The sequence below is a fragment of the Gymnogyps californianus genome, chromosome 4 (assembly GCF_018139145.2).
Source record: "Gymnogyps californianus isolate 813 chromosome 4, ASM1813914v2, whole genome shotgun sequence".
NCBI classification, from domain to species: Eukaryota; Metazoa; Chordata; class Aves; order Accipitriformes; family Cathartidae; genus Gymnogyps; species Gymnogyps californianus.
This window is the reverse complement of record NC_059474.1, coordinates 27133708-27157550: the sequence shown is the minus strand read 5'-3', so window position 1 is coordinate 27157550 and position 23843 is coordinate 27133708. Positions and strand designations below refer to the sequence as shown.

Below are 23843 nucleotides of genomic sequence, written 5' to 3'. Positions count from 1 at the left end.
AGCCGATTCTGCAGCAAAACCTTCCCATGTCTTTTCACATCACTGTGGGCAAAAGCACAGTAGTCACTACCTTTAAAAGAGATAATGGCTTTTCAACTGTTGTGTGCCCATGTGTATCCGTAATAAATGCTCTGAGAAATAACAGCTTTGGCAGAGGCAAAATGGAGAGAATGAGAGTTGGGACCAGCTGATTTGCCTCTGCCACTACCTCCCAGCTTTGCTGTCAGCATGCATATGCAGACTAAACATGTAGGTTGCATCCCAAGGTAAGTGTTTGAAAGTGGTATTGTGAGGCTGCAAATTAATTTTGAAATTCAGCTTTAGTCCATTGGAAGAGACTTGTAATTATACCAGTTAGCAGCACACTTTGTCATACTTCCCTTTTCAGTGTTGTCCTACTTTTTCCAAACTAATAACAAGATACAAAATACATTTAGGACTGCTGGTAAGATACGTGTTAACTGGCTTCTTTACACAGAGTGCTGTCCTTTTATCCTTATGTTTTAAACTCAGTCTAAGACCTGTGAATACTTAGAACAAGAAGGCAGAATACATTTCACAGCTCTACCTAACATTACTCTCTTCACACTTAACTTATCTAAAGCCTAACTGGGACATGGCTGGGTGAAGAGGGTTTGCAGGAGTCATGTGTGGCTTTGGTGCAAAGTTCTCCCCAACCAGATGCCATAAGCGGTGCCTCCTGCTCTCCAGGGGACGGGCACACCATGAGCACTGCCCTCTGCTCAGGAATGGTTCCAATATAAACCCATGGAACCAGGAAGGGCACCAAAAAGCTACATCAAATATGAACCAAGTGAAGTGTTTTCTAAAAACCCTCCAAAATATCAGTTCATGAAACAGTTCAGAGAGCTTAGTTTCACCCTCAGGTTGTTGATGATCTGAGTGTTATCATCATGTGTCAGTCAGGAAAAGCTTTAAACGAAGACTTGAATAGTAGCACAAAGTCCAACAGAAAATCCCATGCTGAAATCTAGTCTACTTCAATACATTACTATTAGTTAATAGACCATACAGATGCCAAATTGCTCACCAGAATTCATTTTTCCTAAGAAAAGTTTGTAATTAGACTAAAAAAACCCCTTACATTTAATATCCTTTGGAAAAATAACCACTTTGTTCTCACATGGCAATGTTTAGACGTGGTCCCAGGAAAGTGCATTTGGAGGTGACACCTCCAATCTGAGTGACAGGGACATATTGAGAAACAGGAGGATTAGTGCAATGCCTCCCCCTCGGACTTGTGCACTTTCACAGTGTTTTATGAACCACCCCAAAGGCAACCAAAGAGCACTTGGCCACAGAGAAGAGAGGATATCCATTGCAAGCACTCAAGTCCAGGTCCCTGGAACAGCAGTTCTGGCATCACCATTAACACAGAAGTTGTTTCAGAAGCAGCTCATCTGTCTGGTACATCCCATTCATTTTCTGAGCTGGAAAAGATTTGATGGCTCTGTTTCTGAGACCTTCCTGATATGTTTGTAACCTTTTTATCCCCATTAGCATCCGAGAGGGGTCCTTCCAAGTATGTATTCCGTAAAGGTTCATATTCACATCAATATAGGTCTTTTAAGTGACTGAGGATGCTTCGAGACACAGCAATTGTGTCATGCCATGCTGGGGTATGACATCCCACCCTCAGGTGCCAGGTACAGGCACGTGCTTTTATTCTGTTATGAAAGTGTTCTCCCAAGACATATTTTAGTACTGTCTCAGCTAGGATTGAATACAGGACATGTTCTCATTTGCAGAAAACTTTGATCTTCATAGTTTACACTGTTGAACCTATATAGGAATAGCATGACTGGCTAATACCTGTTGCATTGGTGATTTTGTTTCTGGGAATACAGACTTAATGATCATCCTGTTATCCAGTAATGCGTATTTGTGAATGCCCTGAAAACATAGTTTGGTTATTTTTATGATTTTTTTTGCAAGCTTTTTAAACTGCGGAAAGACTAATGGAACCCATCCTTGCAGGAGGCATACAAACATCAGAAGTAGTTAACTATATTTAGGGTCATGCAAAATTCTCTAGGAGAGTCTCAAAGTCTGAGTATACTGTGGCGAGCAACAGGGTTTCCCACAGGGTGTCACAGGCTAGAGGTGCAATATTGCCAGAGATGCTCTTCACCCTTCCACAAGAAATGCGTCAGATGCCAGATGTATTGTATGGAAAGTATGTTTTAGTGAGCTCCTGCAACCAGAGACTAGGCAAAAGACTACTTTGAAGAGCTACGTCATGTGTTACAGAATAGGCATCATTTGCTATCCAATATTGGTGCTTACCTTTTTGGAAGAAAAGGTTTGACGTAACCATCTGAGACATTTTCTGTCCCACAGGTCCTACCACTCCGCTTTGACACTCAACACAGGAAGCTACCAGGTAGTTTCCAGAGATGTGGATGGCATGTCTCTGTTCCTGTGCTTGTCATTGGAGTAGTTTGTTGGCTATAATCAGAGGTTATAGACAAAAGGAATTTTAAAAAATCTCTTTGTCTTCTTTCTGTTTGATAAAGTCTGTTATTTCAAGGAAAGATTTTAATTTCTGTTAATTTTGGTTTAGTTTCTAGACCTATGTGACTGGCTTCAGCATGTTTTAAGCAGCAGGTTACCTGTTTAAAAAAAATGCACCTGTCAACTATGGATGTGGCATTAGCTAAGAGAATTTGCAGTGTATCACGTGCAGTGAAGCAGATGGACTCTACGGATGTGTTAACAGTGACTCCTAAGATTATGTTAAATAATGGATTTTTTTTTTTCCCCCCTAAATGGCTTAAAACCCCATATGCTTTGGGGAGGAGACCTCCAATAGCTACTCTTTGCAGAGCATGGGGTATTCAGTAAGGTCTACAGAGCAGCAGCTATAGCCTTGCAGAGGGGTAAGCATCCCTCTTGCATGTTTAACTCATGCTACATTTCATAACAAAGATTAACAAGAAAACAGAACCTCCCCCAAAATACCAATCCCACAGTGTACTGTGAGAAGAGTCACAGCCCACCCTGTACTTTTTATCTCTGTTTTGGGCTCTTATTGCTTGCAAAACTTGAGCAGCTTCCAGTTCAGTCATTTCCCCTTATCAGGAAATTCAGATGAAATTACATTCCTACCGGAGGCTTTTAGAAATATATAGGAGTCCTGTTTGCCTTTACAGGAGATGTATTTTTCTGGCATCTTTTCTTTTTTTTTCCAGCCAAGTGGTGGTCATCTGCTCACTTCCAGTGTCCACAACCCCTTCTGATTCTCACTGCAGATGTGTCTCTGAAAATGAGCGTTTTGTTGTCTTGTTCGCCAGTTACCCAACCTTTTCTCAGGAGAGCAGAGACAAGGGGGGAGAAAAGTGGGGTGAGCCCCCTCTCCACAAAGTTTATTGAGTAAGTACTTAACCTGCTTCCCATTATCAGGAAGGGGATCCATCTGAGACCAAATCTTTGCTAAACTGGGCAGCAAGAACTGTACCTAAAGCTAATTTTCTAAACAAAGTCGTAGCTGCCTGCTTTTAACTATCCCCCAGAAGAGTTGCCTGGATAAGGATCAATACTCATGAGATGAGCAAGCTACTGCTGTTTATTACCTGTGCCTAGAGCCTCCAACAGCTACCAGCGCCCGGCTGTGTTCGCTGATGATCTCTGCACCAAAACACTCGCTAAAGAGAGAAAACAAAGAGCAAAACAAAGGGGGTTGGCTGGACCCCGCAGCAAGGGTGCAGAGGGGGAAACGGAGCCCTCGTCCGCCTGGCTGTGATGGGGGAAAGGGGAGGGGTGGAGGCATCGCACCCAGACACGGTGCGGAGGAGGCACAGGGCTCTCCTGAGGGACCTGGCACACATGCCCCTTTGCGTGGGGTATCCTCTGCCCCCATGTCTGAGCCTCAGCTGTAACAGCCCACTCCTCTCCCACACCACCTCCTATTTCTTCCCTATGTCCCCACCTTCATCCTGCTGCTCGGCAAGCGATCGTCCTCTCTCGGGGCGTGCCGAGGCCCTGTCAGCAGGGTGGTCTCCCTTGGGGCCCTCCTGGCAGCCTTTGCTACCTGCAGATGAAGGTGCTGGTGAGGTGAGCAGGTGACACAACTCTCCTTTCATAAGGTTTGCGGAACTATTTTGGCATTAAATCAGTGCCAGTGGAGCGCATCCCCAGTGGTGCCCTTTTAGGATCATAAATGACTCCGGTCAGGTCAGAGCTGCCAGGTCACATTCATCAGAAAATAATTAAAAAAAAAAATCATACCAGGATTTCCACCATTTTACTTTGCCCATAAGGGTCACAATCACCCAAACGGTGCTTGTCTGGGTGCCCAGCAACCTTGGCGCAGAGCTGCTGAAGCAGAAATAGCTGCCTGACTGCCTCCACATCCAGCCTCAGAGCAACCTCCAGCGGCAGCGAGCTGTTCCCGCAGACACGGGGACCCCAGCGTACCTCTTCCACCGCAGAGCAACGCTGGCCCTCTGTCCAGAGACACACACGCAGAAATAAATGTAAGACCACTACCATTTCCATTAAGACACCAGGATAAAAATCTGCTTTCAAAAAATTAAATTGTCAGTACTTCCCCGTGACTCATCTAACAGCCAAGATGTGCTTCTGGCACAAAACCAAACCCATCATCCATTGTAGACCCAATTAAAAAGAAAAAAAAGGGGCAGTTATTAGTTTAAAATTTTGTGAGAACTTTCTGCTGGTTACTGGTGAAGCCACACACTTGTTGAGATTCAAGAATTAGTGAGATACCTCAGCACATGCATAACTAAGCACAAACTCAAGGATCTTTGCTACGTAGAAATGGAATTAACCAAGCACATATTTAGCTTTGCCATACATAAAGTGCTTTATTGAGTCAAAGTCTGAACCACAGTCCACCGACATCAATGAAGATCTTCTGAGGACTTTGGGTTCAACTCACAGAAAGCCATCTCTGCTTATCTTTTACCATGATAGGCATACACGCTCTTGTAAATACTCGGCTACAGCTTACAGTAGCAATCCACAGGGTATTGTCCCGTCTCAAGTATGTCTTTTTTATTCTCATCTCATATACTAAGTTTTGTGGAATATAGCTTGGTTCAGCCTGCCCCAATCAAGCAGAAGCTTTTACCAACGGGATGTACACACTCTGCAATCTAGTTTCACAGACACATCACATGCAATAGGAGGAGAAGTTAGTTATAATAAGTAAAATCAACACCACCAAAGGTAATCAACATTTTATTTATAAACATACATTTACTATAAAAGCAGTTGCATTTTAGACAAGTTTTCCTAATTTCCAGAGGCATTTTAGAATAAATAAAATAAAGGAAAGATTAGCATAATTGGTATCCAACATTAGCTCCAGCTAGGACAGCAATCCTTGTCCTTGAATGGACATGCAGATAAGGATGGTCCCCTTCTGGTTCACCAACCTTTAGGACATTCACTGAGAACTACAGATGTACTGCATCAATAACACTACATAGCAAGAGTAAGGAAAAAACACACCATGGAAAATGGGGTTGTGAAACACAGATGGGTTATGACACCTGTTCAGGTTCTCTGAAGCAGTAAGAGGCTAAATAAATTCTGAAACATCTAAACCCCATTACATACACTGTACTTGCTTAGCAATAATAAATCATTTTTTGCAACAAATACATTTACATTGTAGTTCAAATGTAGTAAAGCGTTATTTTTTTCTGTGCTCAAAGTTCCTGATAAGAAATGTATCATATTTATATGTTTAAACTGAAAAAAAAAAGGAAAAAAAAAAAGATCTTAGCCTGAATGAATCTGCCATGTAAGACTCCAAAGGAAATATAAAATCAAACATAAGCAGTTGGCAAGTACAATTTAGAAAACTGTTGAAAATTATTCTGTGCTGGTGAATAGATGTTCATTAGGGGGAAAAATTCTCATCTGAGAACGCTGCTTCATTTCGCTTCACATACAATCAACTTTGCTAAAACATGCATATATGAAACTAATTGATAGACACCGGGATCAATTTCTAAGCAGCTTCAGAGACCCAGTGGTGTGTCCGCAGTGCGATGCATACCCCCACCCCACCCCTCGCCCATGCATTTTAGTCCCAACCATGCTCCTAAGCCCTTTGGGCACTTACCCCTACATGAATGAGAAGCGGCTCTCACCTCTGTGACAACCAACCCTTTTATACACTTGGGGACCGATTTGCACGTCTAAACTCTATCACATGGGTGAAGCAGTGGTAGTGACTCACACCAAATAGACGCACAAGCATGCACGGTCTTGTTTTAAAATCAGCCCAAACATCATATATTCACATATCCTTAATGCAGCGCATGGAAATATACAGATGTACAAAGTCGGTTATAAAATCTGCTTCTTGAATTTCCATGTTATGCATTATTTGCGGGAAAACGTTATGATGACCACGTGCAAAGAGTAAGCATCCTGGTTATCAAAATCCTTTAACAGTAAATCATGCAGATGGTTGATCAAAATATTGGACATCACTTTTATTTCCAGAACATGTCTGATTTTTTTTTTTTTTTTTTAAAATATTCCCCAGGTGAAGTCCAGGAAGGACTTCAGCTTTTTGGATTTATTGCATCCATAAGTCATCGCTGACTGTGTGCAACAGCTTTGCATTTTCTAAGGCACAATATTAAGGAAGGAACATGTAACTTTCCAGCAGATAGTCACAATGTCCTCCAATGACAACATCGCACATGGGTTTTCAATGACACGCGGTTTTGCATGGGTATGCAACTCACAGGCAAGCAACTGTCTAGCGTTTAAATAAATAGTTGCTAGCTAGAGAACAACTCAAAATTATTGCTTCCCTAATAACCACTTCATTTCCATTTACCAACACATCAAAAGACAACCAATGTGCACATAGGTAAAATAAATCTCTATTAATTTAGTTTTATCATGGTTTTAAGGCAGAATAAGTAGATTTTTTTTCCCTCCATTTTATGTTGCATTGTGAACTGCTAAAATGGGATATTTCCAATAACTGTTTACCAAAAAGTGCTAGGATATTTTACAATTGCAACACATCCCCTAACCTTGTCTGTGTACTGTAGGTAAAGTGACACAGCTCTGACAGCTGTTTCAATGAGCTGCTGGATCACTTTAGTAAGGAGCACATGCTTAATCAAAAAGCACAAAGGAAAACTGGCCCAAACACAGGCAAGTTAAAGTCTTTTTGCCTACTGCTGCCAGCCTCCTCCCTGCCCGCCTTCCACACTCCCAGGTTTTGCTGACTTTATTGGGGTAGCGTATGGAGGAACACAGGCTCAAGGCTGTGTAATTCCCTGCTCTGGAGGGCACCCAAACCACACGTTTCTCCACATGAGATTTCAACCAACCGTAATGTTTGCAAGTGAACGAGCAGGTCTCAAACCAACTCAGACCATCAATGGGCAAGTTACACGCCAAAGAGAAAAGCTTCACCACAGAACCAAACCGCAGCTTGGAGACTCAGAATTCAGCTGTGTCCACCCACTCGGCCGCCTCTCCCCGACATCACCTTTCATCGAGTTTAATAACAACACGGGCTGCTGAACTTAGTAAGAAGGATTGCTCCTAATGGGAATCTTGCCGTTGTTAACGGTATACAGTCTTTAGGTTTAATGAAGAAATCTTTATTTGAGAGAATATTAAGCTATAGTCATGAACATTACTTGAGGAACACAAACAAAAAAATCCTATCACTAAAGGTGCAATAATTTATTTGTATAACTCCTACCCTCCACTGAAGGTAATATAAACACAAAATGCTTCAGAATTACAGGATGTATTATCAAACTAGTCTCTGTATAAAAAAAGTTATAGCTTCAGTTATAACAGAGAAGTCGTGCTGTGATGTTTAGTTTTTCAAATGCACTGATTAGATACTATCTTAAAATTACTTCTCAGCTCAAGTTGGCATATTCTATAAAGGTTCTGTAAACTTAAACTTTTTAATTTCTAGAAATATTAAAACAAAACAGCTTTATTGCATGTTTATTTTCTTATTACTTTCAAAAGAACACGGTAACAGACTGGAAATCATAAGCATACCTGAAACGTGGGATTTTTTTTTTTTTTTAATAGTACTTAGGCTTTGCCTTCACAAACATGGTGATACATATTTTGCAAATTTCTTAAGAAAGGGAAAAACCAACATATTGCATTTTAAAGGAGCAGGTGCAGCGTTTTTATGAGTTTTTCAAAATGAGATGAGAGCCACGATGTCCATGGATTCAAGCTCTTACAAGTGATTGTCTGGAGGCAGCCGATACATATAAGAGGAGAGTTCCTTCTTGAAAGTTATTAGGACCGAAAGTCATGTCACAATGTAGTTGGCTGTCCAGCAGCTGGGTAAAACAAAACCAAAACAAGTCATTAGCTGACAAATTTTAGCAAACATACATAGGCTTTTCCTCACATGATCTCTACAATTCAAAAAACCGCATCTGGAAATATATATCATTATGCCCTGCTTCTTCCTGCAAAGTTGGGGCACTAACTGCAAAGAAGGATTCAGCGTAACTCCAGTGGAAATATATTTTCCATGCCACATGGACAAATGCATTCTGCATGCACTTTTATTTCATTTTACTCCCAAAGGACTTGTGGGTGTATTTACTTTCAGGCTCTGCAGTGGCAAAACAGTAAAGCAAAGGACTGATGAGTCATCTTTAGCTGTGCCTGGTTTGTGTTACGTGGTAATACAGAGCCCTTGTGTTATTTGGCCATACAGGGAATCTCATGAATTTACTTCTTGCCTTTGACTTCGACACTCACAAACCTGTAACTATTCCCTGTGTTTGACACTGAATACTGAGTTCCTTTCCTCGTGAGGTTTTGTTGTAGAGAAATAACCTACCAATAAAATCCCATCCACTTTTATTTGAAAAACAGAAATATTTTGGACCCTGGACCACTACATAATCTTTAATGCTTTTCTCTCTTAAGGTTTTTGATAATTTATTTTGAAACAGAATCATCCACAGTTTCACATAAGCTTCTGGCAGCCAAAATATTTCATTGAGATGTCCATAAGCATCTCAAAACAATACTGATTAATTCTGGGTTGGTCAGAGACCGTCAGTTGTGTGCGCTGCTGCACAGGTTTTCACATGTAGCCGTGGGGGCAGGAAGGCATGAGTTGTGCAATCAAGCAACTGATTTTATATTTAGCATCAGACTTCCCAGAACTGAAACGCAAAACACTAACATTGCACCAGTTTGTTCTTCATTTCAGATGTGGAGTCCGTCAAATTCTAGTTAAAAATGAGCAACTAACCATATTTGCAGTTCTATCAAAATCAGTCCCTTTGAAACTGTCAACATGAGCCAGTGTAACTTAAATTCAACTAACTCATATTTTGAGATTTTGCATGAGGAGTTAACACAGCAGGAAGAGGCAATCTGTAGGAAAAAAGACAAACCCTTGCCATTATTACTCTTCAGGAACCATGCACTTCCTCAAAACCTATTCCCTCTGTCATGGACCTCATTACCGTTGTGCTAGGTATGTACAAATGCAAAACCTTACTGCACGAAACACTGCACACAGCTCTGTACTGCATTTTCTAGCACTGCTGCTGCAGAAATGATGATGGAGGGGATGATTTCTACAGCATATAAGCTGATAAATAATTTATTTGAGCCTTCATCTATCCTTAAGGGACCTCAATTTTTATTTAAGCAAACAGGATTAAGAAGAAAAGGAAAATATGACTTTTATCACTTTCCTCTTTTTTGTGTAAAGATGGATGTGCAAACGTGCATTTTAAGGGTCAGGACCTCATCCACATGAGGAAGGTTTATAGTATCAAGCCTGAAGGGGAAAAGCTATTTCTAAATGTGTCAGGTTAAATAAATAATAATAAAAAGTTGCTAACGTTTCTTAGCTGAATTTAAAAAAAAAATCACCAAACAAATGGTTATACAATAGCACCCTCTAGCTCTGCTGATGGGGAAATATCTCTCTCCTGAAACATCAGAGAAAAAAAATATCTATTCTTCTGCTGGCAAAGGTAGGTAGGTACCTTTCCTACTCCTGGATTTCTACAGCCACTGCTTTTGAGAGAGAAGAAGGGAAATAGTAAGTGAAAAGAGCTCTATATCTCCACTTATCAGTTAGGACTGTAGGCAGTGAATATACTAAACAGTAACATGTAACAGGAAGGCAACGATTATTCCCGTGTTTTTTTCCTGCATCTTACTGTTTTCCACAAAGTAGAAGCCAGCATGAGCACTGCCCATCTCATAGCACTGGTGACACTTGGGGTGAAGCTGACATGCTCTAGCAACTTGGTATCAGTCACAGAAATCCAGGACTAGGAAGGACATTCAAGTGACCTGCTCTAAGGCAGAAAAATGCATCGTTTTTTTCTGACATGCAAATGTCTGGCTCATTCTTCAAAACTTGCAGCAAGCAACACTTTAGCACATGTCTGGGGATACCACCACAGGGATTCGTTATGAGTTACAGAACGTTCCTAATATTTTTCATGACCATTTTGTCCACAAAGGGAGGCCTGGAGACATAAAAAAAGGAAACTTCTCCAAACAAGGCCCAGGGTCCTAGACCTGGTAGAAGTATCTACATTGGCTCATGTGATGTGACAGATTCAAGCCTCCAGGACATGCAATATGTGTGCACAGTGTAGGAGTTTATATTTAGGTACAGAAACAGCCTTTAAGTCTAATACTGCTGAGGAGAGATCCTCTGGGCAAGATTTAACGGGCTTGGAAATCTTTTTTGATACAAGAGGATGATTAAAATGGCATGGGAAGGTTCCCCTTCCCGTGGAGAAGCTATGTCTGAGTGGCAAAGCCAGCAGGAGACAAACCCATCAGTTAAACTCACTGGCAACAGTACTGTTAGAGTTCATGGTCCTTCGGACAGGATTTGGTACTTACTTCTGGATCGGATATAACAATCGTTGCAGTTAAGAAGACCATTTCTAATCCTGACATCTGTCCCACTTGCTGCATCTCCCAGCTGTCCCTTGCAAATGCCACACTGTCAATTGAAGAACAGAGAAAGTAAGAGAGACCATGCCCTACTATCCGTCACAACTCTTCCCAAATTTTGACTTTTGTTTCAATAGTTCTTGGAACAGTGAGAAAAAATACCCCCCCAGAACCCAGCCCATACTCCTGGGGAGCACTGCAAATCAGTGAAAGGCTTTTTTAGAGCCAACAGTATTTAGGACTGGATTTCAGCAGTCTCCACTTACACAGAAGTGAAGTCTAGTGATTTTAAGGGACATCTGATTTTAATGTTGCATTCTGGAGCCAGCCCATTTGTGATGGACAAAGCTTAGAGAGGCCAGAGGTTTAGTTTGGGTAAACGTCTAAAAACAAAAAAGGCTTCATGAATGTCTAATACCAATTGGGCCAGAGAGAATGGAAATGGACACTTTCTGAGTTCTCTAGAAAACACTACCTTGAGTCATTTCCAGACTGAAACACTCAAGAACAGTCAAGAAGTATTTCTGTTGAGAACTCTGGTGAAAGCCTGAATACATCATCCATTCCGCAGTCAAAGCTTTCCAACCATGGGTCAGATCAAAGATGCCTTTGGGACTGACCAGGCTGAGGGGGGTGTGGGGAGGTGGGAGGGGGATTAAAAAAAAAAATCACAAGGTAACTAATGTTATATTTAAAAAACAATGAGTACAACAGGGAAATTATATAATGCTTCTGTCCGTAAGCAAGGAAGCTAAGTTTGCTTGCTAAATCACAGGTTTTAGTCCAATTAACATGTCTGACAGCAAAATAACACATTAGCTGCATTACTTCCACTTCTCTACAAACACACACACACACAAACATACATAACAAACATGCAAGTCCCTTGGTCCTCTCATTTTCAATTTCACATCTACAGCCCTCAATATACTCTCTCCTTGCACTGTGCATGACTTGAGATTTTTCTTAATAAAGCAAGAGACATACCCTGAAGCACTGAATATGGAAATAAAGACCGAGCGTTTCAATAATCATGGCAGCTCCTTTTCCAAGAGGAAGCCCACAGGTAGAACAAAGCTTCTTTCCGCTGACAGACCTAGGAGACAAACATGACTTTAAGAAAACAGAGCAGCAACTGATGCTAAAACGTAGCCAAATGTTTACACAGGTACACAGAGAGGGACAGGATGGGAGGAAGAAGCATTGGGGGGTTTCACATAAAATACACGTTGACCCTTCAGCCATGTTGCTGAATCAGCCTGCATGTCTGCCTTGCAGACAAGCAAGCAGAGGACTTAAAATGCTTGAATGCACAGCAGCTCAGGCCCATTTCCCTGCCAGTCTGCTGTGCCAGATCAAGGGAGATGCAAGCATCTTAACAGAGGCCCGGATGGCAGGGAACCATGCCTGTCGATCACCTAGACCTAGTCAATGCCACAGCAGTCAAAGCAGATATTCACACAAATCACGCAAGTCAGACTCTCAGCCTGGAAATTTTTCAGTTGTTTGCAAATGGGTTTGCTTACTCCAAGTCAGAAGGCAGGGATGCTGCTCTTACACCCCAAAAAGCTGGTGAAGTCAATAGTAGCAGTGTAACTGCAGTAGCACAGACCAGCCACCAGGCACCTGCTAACTAATTTTAGTCTACGCTGCTGCAGCTACATGCCTGTTAATATTACAACTAGATAGAGTGAAGCTGAAATCAGATCTCCATCTGCAATGCAAAAACACTTCAACTCTCTCCTTAAGCTTCAGTCCTATCTAGATCTTTTTAGTAAATCAGCTGTTTGATGACAGCTGGGTGAGAGACCAGGGCCCCAGGAATAACTGGTACCCTTTTCATAATAGTTTTAATAGCAGTGCAGGTGCACACTTCTATGTGTTTCACATTCTTCCCTTCTCACCTGTCTGCCAGCCTGCCAGAATGGATGTTTGTCTAGTGAGATGAACCTGAGACCAAAAGGGATCCCTTGTCATTATGTGTCACCCATGCTTTTTTCAACCAGGGCTGAAACCAGGAGAGAAACTTTGGGATACTTCATGAGTTTTGAAAAGATGGTTTGATGAAATTCTACACAGATAAGCAAGTTTACAATACCTTGCTCTATGGTTTTGGTGCAACAACATAATAAGCCACCAACAGAGATAGATCTGCACTGCATCATGATAAAAAAGCCTTGGGGGGGGGGGGGGGAAGGGAAGAGAGAGACAGAAGCAGCAGAAAGACTCATCACAACCAGAAAACTGTCCTTGCTTCCATCTAATCTGTCACTCCTGAGCCCATCATTCTTTATCCCACCATGTACACTGACAGCACAGGCATCATCGCTTTCTTGTTGCTTCATTCTCATTATTCATTTTAGAATAACTTTCCTGGTTTCTTCTCCTCCCCTACAACCTTAAGCCTTCTGCTCACATCCCTCTGTGTTATTCTTGAGTCCACCTTCGTTTTCACTTCTTCTCCACTATCAGAGTTATTATAAGGACAAGTTAAAGTGCTGGATCAAAGAATAAAGTGCTTTGGGAGATTTTTAAAGAGAAGTTTTCTAATGTTTTAGTGGAACAATGAATTACATCCCATCCATTGTTTCTGAAACTAAGATTTATTTCAGGAAAAGAATTTGGAAAAGGGTCTCAGATCAGAATACAGCTGCTAAATAATATGAAGTAGCTATTCACAGATAGCTACATGCAGCAAGAAATGATCTGCAATCCTGCCAAAACTGCAGCTACAATTAGAAAAAACAGAAGAGATTGTTCACATAAAAAATTCCCAATAGTTTCATGACAATGCAAGTGGCATTGGAAGGAGGACTTTGCCATGAAATGTGAAGAAAAATGTTATTTAAACAGAACAAAAACTTGCTATGTTTTCTGTGTTGTATTACCTTACCCTATTTAATAAGCCAACTGATTTTAATACACCCCAAATTATCAGTGATTCGATCAGGCTACAGTTAACATTTATTTAGAGTTGGTACACATATCTCACCGAAGGCTGCACAGCTCATTGCTTGAGAGAATCGAAGCTCTAGATTAGCACAAATGTAGGCAAATTAAAAAAACAGCAAAAAAGCAAAATGCGTTTCAAGTTTGGAAATTAAGGGAAGGATTCTTTTTAAATCAGCAAGTGTTGAAATGTGACAATGTCTAGAACATACCTTACTCCTGAGCATGTGACTATTCACAATGAAGACAACAGCCTTTGGCTTAAGTGCTCTGAACTCACGCTTAACTGCTTACTTTGACTGGGGCTTGTATTATCCCATTTTAATTTCACTGACATTTCAATGATCAAGCAGAGTCCTACAGCTGCTTTCTGAACTGTGTTATTTGAAAACATAACAATACTGCTGAAGTAGGCAAGAAACATGGCAGAGGGAGCTAGATGTTTATTCCATGGACGGTTATGAATTGCAACATTTAGAAGAATTAATAGTGCATCCACATAATACTAATGTGATTTACACTGCAGCAGTTCACCAGCGACTACAAGATGTATTCGGTCTGCAAAATTCCTTATTGACCTTTTGTACCTGTTGGGTGACTGACTTGGAGCAGCAGGAGAGCAGGGAGACGATGGCCCAGATCGGAAGTTCTCATGATAGCCTGCCCTAAAATACAGGAGAGAAGATGCATTACTACGGCCGAAGAACAATTACAAACAGGTTTTGTACAGAGAAATTCCAGCTAGTGGATTTCAGGATTCTCAGCTCTAAAGATTTTATCTAAGGAAAAAAGGTGTAAGTTTGCTGTTCATTGCCATTTTAATACAATGAAAAATAGCACACATTTTTTGGTTCTGAGTCTTGGTCTGCTTCCTATTGCTCAATCAGGTAACTCACAAGGTAATCAGCCATGTGCAGACTCCTACCTGCCTATCAACCCAACATAGCTCCCACCATGATGAAGGAGGGTTAAGCCAAAGCACACCACCTTGTACTCTCTGTTGGCCAGGGGATGTGATGGGGGGTCTGTGCCCTTTACTGAGTAAAAAGGAAGCTACCAACACTGAAAAGTGGTTTATTACTATTTGTATCCATTCAACCCTGCAAGAATTTGGTGACAAAAACCATGCATGTTTTTTGTTATCAGAAATCATAGGATTGATTCAACCTCTCACTGCTTAAAGCTGTTTACAGATTAAATAACAATTTTCTCAAACACACACGAGCTGTTTGTTATGAGGAATAGGTAATCAAACCTCAATCTACCTTAGTTTTGACTGGATACAAGCTTAATAGAGGTAACACATTTTGCAGGAGACTGTGTTCATATATATGCTAATGAAACAGATGTTCCTTTCTCATTACATAGATACACTTTTTGCAATTATTAGGCAAGCAGATCCCTTGTTTACCGAAAGAACTGGCATTACCTTTTAGTAACGCTTACTCAAAAACACAAGGCAAAGCATCAGAGAAGGAAAAAACCTCACCAAAATTTACAGCAGAAAGAAAATACTAATCTCTATGTATCTTCTTTTAAAAGCTATCATCCTTAAAGAACTAGAAAGTAGCAATCAATGTGTGTTTGGAAGCTGGGGAATGAAGCTCTTGGATACCAACTTCAAAGAGGCAGACTTCACCTGACATTCCCACCCTGATATTTAGCTGCTTACTAGCTACAAATGTTTGTCTCAGGCACTTAAAACAAATGAAGCACATGAACAGTTACGCAGATGAGTGTTTAAAGAGCTAAGGAGAAAGCAGACAGAGGGTGGCAAGCAGGGGGTGTGCTCCCTCACGAAACTAGTTACTGGGGTATTCGTAATGAGATATGAAGTGGATAAATGTTAGCAGTCTTGGTGGGAAAGCCAAGAATCAAAGGTGTCTTCACACTGCAGGACTACCCATGAAACTTAACCGACAAGGAATGCTGAGTAGGAATATAAGGGAGAACAGAGCAAGTAGGACTTCTCCATCTCTGCAATAACCTTTATTTTACTTTCTCACCTCCTCATTTCCCCTGCAGAGCTCGGCTGTTGCCCCGCACTCTGGCCCAGGAACGGTCTCTGTCGAATGTCCTCTGCGCGATGCGGGGACTGCTTTGTCAGCAACTGCTGATTCCAGGAGACGTCTACAACGGCAGGTGGGGAAATCTCAATACTTGAGACAAAATGTTTTTGTCAATACTTATAGACCAGCATAGCTTGTGGGCACAACATAAAGGAGACAAGAGATCTACTGTTACTTAAAAATAAATTCTCAGAACCCCCACACAAAGTCAGAGAGAGGCTCTGCTACACCAGAAGACCTCTATGGAACAGCGTCCCCCTGCATTACCTTCACATACCCATGACCTACCCTGCAGCTGAATCTCAGTTTCTGAAGGGGGAAAAGGTGAGGTCAAACAGCCGTCCACGAATAGCACTTGGGAAAATAAAGTCTTTCTGTCATGAGGAAGGAAGCACCAGAAAGACTGAAACTTCCCGTGGTGCCTGGGGATCCAAACTTCTCACCAGCAAGAGTTAAGAGGAAGGTGGTGTAGTCACTGCTCTCTGTGAGCCTACTGATAACAGTAATTCCCTTGTAATTTCCTTCTGTGTTTCAGATGGTTGCACAAGGCTCAGTGACAATAACACCTCCCAGCAATATGCAATGATCTGTGTGATGCCCAGGCAGCCAACCATCCCATCTTTGAGACAGAGCACACTACCTGGATCCTTCCAGATGAATTTTGTGGCTCACAGGCTGGGGAGGAGCCTTACCCTGCCGTGCACCAACCAGCTGGTTTAGAGAAGAAAAACTTTACTGGGGCCTATGAAAGGCCTGTTACCTATTTTTGATATCAAAACAATAAAACCCTAGTCCTGACTATTTAAGGACTTAAGGGGAGAGCAAGGATGCGATGCTTTAAGGGGCAAGAAAGGAGCTGTCAGAATACTTGGACAGGACCAAGTTGTTAAAGAGAACCTAGAAAAACCGTGATCAGCAGAAGCAGTTAAAAACTGGCAAACCTTTGAAGTTTGCTTAATCACTACTACAAATCCACAAGGATGGATTGCTGGGCAATATCTTCTGCTTTCTTTATTTGAGCAACCTTTATCAAAGCACAAAGAATACAATAAAATCAAGACAGGGAAAGCAAACCTGCTAAGTTTAATAAACTGAATTTGCATTTGGGGCAAGTAATAACACTGAAACTTTTTCTATCCATAGATGTTTCATTTTTTAGAATCATCAATTTTTACGCTAGACTGAAAACAAAACTCTAAAACTCAATTTCAAAATCTACATTTGCTTTCTGTCTTTAGTCCTACTTATTTACTTTTCACTGTTCACTTGCATTAGATAATGATGCTAAATTAGTGAACTTGCCTTTTTTTAGGGTGACCCTGTTGACAGCAATGCTTTGGGGAAATTCCTTCATTCAAAAAACATCAATACTTATGGGAGCTTAAAAAATCTATTAATTTTAAATGTCACCAGACATTTCTAATGACAAAATTGAGACAGGTGTCACTTTAGGCTTGGCTTGAAAAGGTTACACATCACAGGTAGTGATTTTTACTGGACTGAAAGAATCTAATTAGCTATCAAAACACAAAATAAGTGTTGGAAATATGCTCTCTGTATCAAGATAAATCCTATATGTATGTAAGATTATGTAAAAGATGGAAGATAATTCTGTTTAACTGCTACTGTGAACGTGTGGGCCTATAAACGAGATTCCTACCTGCAGCTGAAATGCTCATCACTGATGAAAACAAGATTTTAAATTTCACCTTAACATATTTATCTTTGCTAACAGAAAACAACTTTTGAGTCCAAGACATTCAAATTTTGAAGATAGATGTGTACTGTCAATTTCCAAAACTCTTTGAGTTAGATTTCCGCAAGATTTCTATCTGGAAAAGAATACACGCGTATGAAGAGTCTTGACTCTCACCCTGAGTCAACGGCAGATTCAGCCTGGCAGGCGAGCTGCGCTCCATCACCGGCACCTGGTGCTCCTGTTCACCTCCTTTCAAGATACCCGTCTCTGGGTGTCCTGAGAGCACTTTATTTCCACTGCCAATAAAAATAACTCACATTGTATAAATAAAGCCGGGAAAAATCCCACGTAGAATATAATGGCAAAATTAGACTTCTGAATATCAGCCTATATTTTGCAAAAAGATTTTTGTTATTGTGTCAGCAATGACAAAGCAATGAGGATAACTGTCATGAATTAACAAGTTTGTCTCCAAATATGCCACGTCTTCCTGCTTACCTCACACACTGCCACTTAGACGCACTAAAGGTCATTCTGGATTTGTGGAAAATGGCTTCTTTGCCAGAGAAAGAGCTTCCTCGGTATTCTCTATACAGTGTTCATCATCATCAGATGCTTCTTGTCTTTGTGAAAGCTGTTACTAGCAGTTGGGCAAAGACCAGGACTTTGAACACCATCTGGCAAGTTTGGGTACGGCACTTCCAAGATAGACAGGGAATCTCACACAGAGTCTGAGTGAAAACAGCTACTGCTCCTTTATTCCTCCAAATGGCTTGTGAAACTTGTACACAAGACACAGTGCAGTGACATACAGAGATGTCTGAGCTATCTAAGCTCTGATCTGGTTGATGTGACAGCCTCTTTGCAAAGCCATATACTGAAAAGGCAAGCCTTCTGATATGCACAACTAGCACTGCACATTGCTGTATATGTGTAAGCCTGCGGCAAGTGAATATTGATCGGGATATATTACACCTATCACCCGGCCACCAGATGCTGATGCTCCAGCATCAATCATGGGCAGATGTGACATCCCAGAAGTCTACAGAACACAAAGCTCCACAGGGCTAAGGAATGCTTAGGCTTGATCCATACCTCCTCTTTTCTTGCCAAAGTTCATTTTCCTTGCTTTTCAGAGATGGCACACTGTCCTGCTCCCAGAGCAGCTTTTTCTGCCTTGTAACTTCTTTTTGTTTGCCTTCCTCTGGAGAGCTGTTTGAATCAGTTGAGTTCTAGAAGACAGCAGGGGAGGAGAACAAGGAGCTTCCCTTGAATTCGGCATCAGCACATGCATGGGAAAAGCACAGGCTGTCCCCAGATATATTGTGTTGACACATCTTATTATCATAAAGAACATCTCACATTACACAGTGGAATCATTTGAACTTGGTAAGGCTAACTGTGGATTTAACAAAGACTTCAGCCGAAACAATCAACTAATTGGACTAAACTGAGCATGGAAAAAAGAGTTAGGGATGGACCAATTATGAGATGGTGTTCAGGATGACAAAATAAAACTTCCCACTACATATTTTTGGCAGAAATCCTTGAATGACTTTGAGAGTCTAGAAACTCTCCCATTGGGCTTGGGAGGACTTTGTGAGGGACCGCAGCTTGTTGTCTCTGCCTGGGGGCAAAGCATTACTCACATGCACTGGGCATCCTCAAATGGCAACACCAGTACTACTTCCAAAATGGTACTGGAGTTGGTCATACCTGACTAGTGGAGCTTGAGTAAGCCATGGCATGAGATCCTTCACTTCTGGGTGCAGGCACTGCCCTGAACATGGCATAAGCAACTCCACCCAGGAAGTTACTGCTACACAGCCATGTGGAAAATGGGCCATGGCTGATGCCCCTGCACAGTGCTGAGTGATAAGAGGGGGCAGGAAGGGTAGAGGAGAACCAGATGATACAGTACTCCTAATCCTGGAGTTGAACGGAAAAAGGCAGATGACTTCTTGGGTGTGGGTGCCTTAGGCAGGAGAAAATTATGTCTGGGAATCCCACATTTATTCTACTAATCTCACCTGGGGTGTCATTCTCTGATCTCTGGCAAACACTTATTTAATTAGATGCTAGATGCATTGAGTTAAACATTTTGTGCTGCTTGAGAGAGAGTGAACATTGCTCTATTTGTTTTGCTGCTTTCTAGGAAGGATGGTGGGAGAGAAAAGGAGGAAAAGTGGGGAGGGAGCATTCAGTCTCATCTCAGATATGCTTAAAGCACTGTCTTACACTCAAGATTTTGGATGCACAGAAATCACTTCAGATTTTGTTGGCTTTGAGAAGGTAGTTAAACCAAACAGAAACAGGTGACTGTTTTTTCACAGCACCAGTTAAAGAAGAGAAGCAGCTGCAAAGAGAGCAAGTATCACCCTCTGCTCTAGTCCAAAATGGGATGGCAGCAGTTTGCTTGGGCGTATGGCTCTTCACTTGCAAAAATATACAAGCTACAGCACTCTGAGGTATCACCAGTTATGGAAGGGATCCAGGGAATACTCTTACTCTTACTGTTCCCAGACTTTGTTAGCCTTTAGTGAAGAATGAAACTTTGCACTGAAGATGGCTTAGTCTTTATTGCCTTACTACTCCACGAGAAACTCACCGCTGTCTTGTTTCCTTCAGTGGTAGAGGAAGAAGAGGAGAGGAGCTCAGCAGAGTTTGAAGAAACAATGAACGGAACTACAGTATCCTCAATTATCTTACGTTCCTAAAAAGAGGATCAGGAGATAGTGGGGGTTGAAAATACAGAATGTCAACTATGAGCTTAAGAAGTAGAAGCATAAAGTTTGGCTACATGTGATATTTAGATGGCTAGTAAGGACCTGTGGTACCAAGAATAATGGTAACACCTCAATTTTTAATTTGCTTCAACATTTTGCACTCCCTTTCATTTCACCATTACCATCTTTGAGATGGGATGTCCAAAACTGGAAAGAATATTCCACTTGGGATGGCACCACTGCTTCTCACAACACCAGGCTATTGAATTTCATACAAAAATATGAAACTACACTTCACACATGAGAAACTTATTCTGAAAGTTGAAAAAAATTTTCTTGTTCAGATCACAAGTATGGCCCTCAAGCACAGATGATAAGACATCCATTTGCATAATGCACTAGTCAAACTGAAAACTTCAATATTTTCCAATTTCCTGCAATAACGACCCACATACGACAGAAGAAAACTACTATCTTCTATATTGTTAGTATTCTACAACTGCAAACTTTGACATTTCTTGTGCTTTTTTTTTTTTTTTAAAAACTAGGCCAGTTTACAAAATATCTACATGATCAAGCCAAGGCAGACAACAATTTCATCTGGAGTTCCACCAAGTCCAGGCACCAAGTATATGCCAAAACACACAAGGCTCTGCCTCTGGAGGGAAGTCTGAGCGTGCCCAGACACAACCATACTGAGTCACCCAGACTTGCACAGCAATTAGACAGTTTCACCTACGCGGAGGTTCTGCGGATACCTGTCTAAAACACTTAAATATTTTTCCTCAGCGCCTATGGTAGTGTTTAAGAGAAACAATCCTCCTGAGAATTCAGCCTTGAGAAGGCTTTTCATTAATTAATCTAGGTATGGGATTTTTTAAATTACGTATGTGGGTGAATTTAAATACAAAAAAAGCCAATAAACAACCTGCTCCTTGAGCCTTATACCTCCTCGTAGTATCTACGCTCCTCTTCTTCAACTTCTCTCTGGGCCTTTTCCCATTCCTCTTTCAGCTTGTCCTGCTCCTTCTGATACTTCTCCTGTAAAAGGATATAAATACAGGTAAATTCAGAGCATTCTGTATTAGGAGTAAATTCTGTAGTATCTCCACAGTGAAAATGAACCTGCTAAGAGTGGTTTAATCAGATATAGGATGAAATAGGAAGATAAAAATTTGAAACATCCATGGGTGTCAAAAAAAGCTTCTTTTCCTCCTCTCCCCACTTGTTTCTAGCACTTACATTTAACACCTTCAAACCACGAGGAACTTTTAGCATACTAGAAGTTTAATTTGTTAAAAGTTTTAAAATCTTTGGTCAGAAATAAAATTTATGCTCAACAATTTCAATAATTCCTTGTTTATTATACACCGTTAAGAGTTCCAAAAAGCTATCACACACCCTAAAACACCCTAAAAAAAAAAGGCATGGATTTTACCTTAAAAACTTCAGCAAGGTAGCATATAAACAAGCAGGTTTTGCAGATACTGGTACTAATTTAAGAGAGATGCCAGCACAATTTAATGAATGATGAATACCTGTGCAAGTTTAAAAGATAAATGAATAGTGTGTAAAGGTTTGAAGAGGGTAAGCTTATAATTAGCTTAAGTGGCTTATTTTCCTCCTTGATGGAATTATTTCTTGAGAATTGTTTTCACACAGTTTTGCATGAAAAATTATCTCAAAGAAATCTTTAAAATTGTTTGACAGAACTGGCTTGAATATGGGGAAGAAGAGTGACTTCCATATCCCTTTTACACCAGTTCCAACTTCTGTTCAAATTAGAAACCACATCTGCCTAATCCAGAAGAGATGCATTTACTATTGAGAGAACACCCACATATGCCAGAAAAATGATGATGAGAATTTTACACCATTTTAAGAGGAAACAACCATATTAGGTAAAAAGAAATAATCTCAAGAAAGCAGTAGAGAGACACATAAGTCATTCTTAAAAGATGAAAAGACTCCGTTTTATTATTTTCCATCCTTTGACAGTTGTTTGCTCTTCTGTTACGTGGAGGAAAGATATGATTTCTTTGGGACCAAACCTAATCACAGTTTCAAAAGACACTACTGACCAATGGGGAAATTCAAGTTCTCAGGACCACTGCACTTCTTCCAACTAGGACACAAACCCAGACCTTTTACAGCTTACTCTACCACTAGGCAAAACCAGTGGCTGTTTTGAGGGGGTTTCCCCCCCTCACAAAAAAAACCCCAAACCCTTCGTGTCCAAATTTAGCTTGATGTTTTCCAAGAAGAACCTGCGAACAAAGCAGAAGTCTACAAAAATCTATTAAGACCATCATTTTAAGGAAGAGTTGCATAGGCGTCAGGGTGAGCAAATTGTCAGTCTTGAGAAAGAGGCTCCAAGTAATTAAGAGTCTCGCAGTCTATGCTCAACATACTTTAAATGTAGTTGAGGATCAACATCTGGTTTAACTCTGCACTGGAACGCAGAACTAAGTCCTTTTGGTCTTTCCATGGAGTGGGGAAAGGAGACGTAAGAGTGCCCAAACCACAGCGAACATGTGCGTATGCTTATTTAATCGCTCATCTGCCACAGAATTTGCTCAAGCATCCGCAGAGGATGTGGAAAACATGACACGAAATGCCCAACTTTTGTCCAAAGGGACAATTCAACAGCTGAAGCACATGGTGGAAGACATGTAGTTTCTTCCCTACCTGAAGCAAGCGTTCTTGTTCATGCTGCCACCTTTCCTGGCGCTTTCGCTCTTCTTCTGGATCCCAGGACCAAAAATTGAAACGCTTGCATGAAGGAAAACCAAGCTATTAGACTTTGACACTGCACTTCACAAGGCTACCAGAGAAAGCTGCACTTCGCCTGGCCTACCCCTGGAGATGATGTTAAAATCGGAAATTGAGAACTAGATAATGGTTCTCGCAGTTAGCAGACAATATTCTTAGCTTCATTGACACTTGGGATTGCCCACAGGTATCCAAATGATAAAATAATCATTTGGTTTACAAAGAAAGGCTTGAGAAACTTCAGCTGGAGGGGAAAAAAGGAAAAAGATCTGAAAGAAAGCTCTAAGCAGCACTGAACAGAGATACCTGCAGGTACTCAAAATTAAAGAAAATATCTATTTTGATTCTCTATAATCTTCTGCACAACATGCAAAGCAATTTGTGATTGTAGAAAATATTCTCTCATTTCATATGGCTGCCAGCACAACAGCCTATAGCCCTGTTTTAAATTTTTATCCATAATGAAATAAAATCTCAGGCTTCACTAAGGATCCCATTACATGATACATGTTTAAAATCCTTATAATCAAGGGCAATTTTAGACACTTGATGTCATATTCCTTTCCACTAAGAGTTGTATTTGAATCTGATAGGAAGAGATGATGTCTATTTTTATGTGACAAACAGAACATGAAATACTGTGTACTTCAGAGTAGCATTTGTGGTGGGTTTTTTTTT

At 40.9% G+C, this 23843-nt stretch overlaps 1 protein-coding gene across 1 annotated transcript in view; it reads right to left on the bottom strand.

The window, feature by feature from the left end:
* Positions 1 to 7204: 7204 nt before the first annotated feature.
* Positions 7205 to 23843, bottom strand: part of LIMCH1 (LIM and calponin homology domains 1) — a 180198-nt gene continuing 163559 nt past the window's right edge. The window contains exons 26-35 of the mRNA XM_050895648.1: positions 23082 to 23165; positions 21342 to 21434; positions 20276 to 20380; positions 18763 to 18899; positions 17842 to 17963; positions 15906 to 16029; positions 14478 to 14564; positions 11938 to 12046; positions 10897 to 10999; positions 7205 to 8339 (exon numbers count right to left, since the gene is read on the bottom strand). Of these exons, the coding sequence (XP_050751605.1) occupies positions 8314 to 8339; positions 10897 to 10999; positions 11938 to 12046; positions 14478 to 14564; positions 15906 to 16029; positions 17842 to 17963; positions 18763 to 18899; positions 20276 to 20380; positions 21342 to 21434; positions 23082 to 23165 (990 nt within the window). The 3' untranslated portion in view covers positions 7205 to 8313. The remainder of the gene's footprint in view (positions 8340 to 10896; positions 11000 to 11937; positions 12047 to 14477; positions 14565 to 15905; positions 16030 to 17841; positions 17964 to 18762; positions 18900 to 20275; positions 20381 to 21341; positions 21435 to 23081; positions 23166 to 23843) is intronic.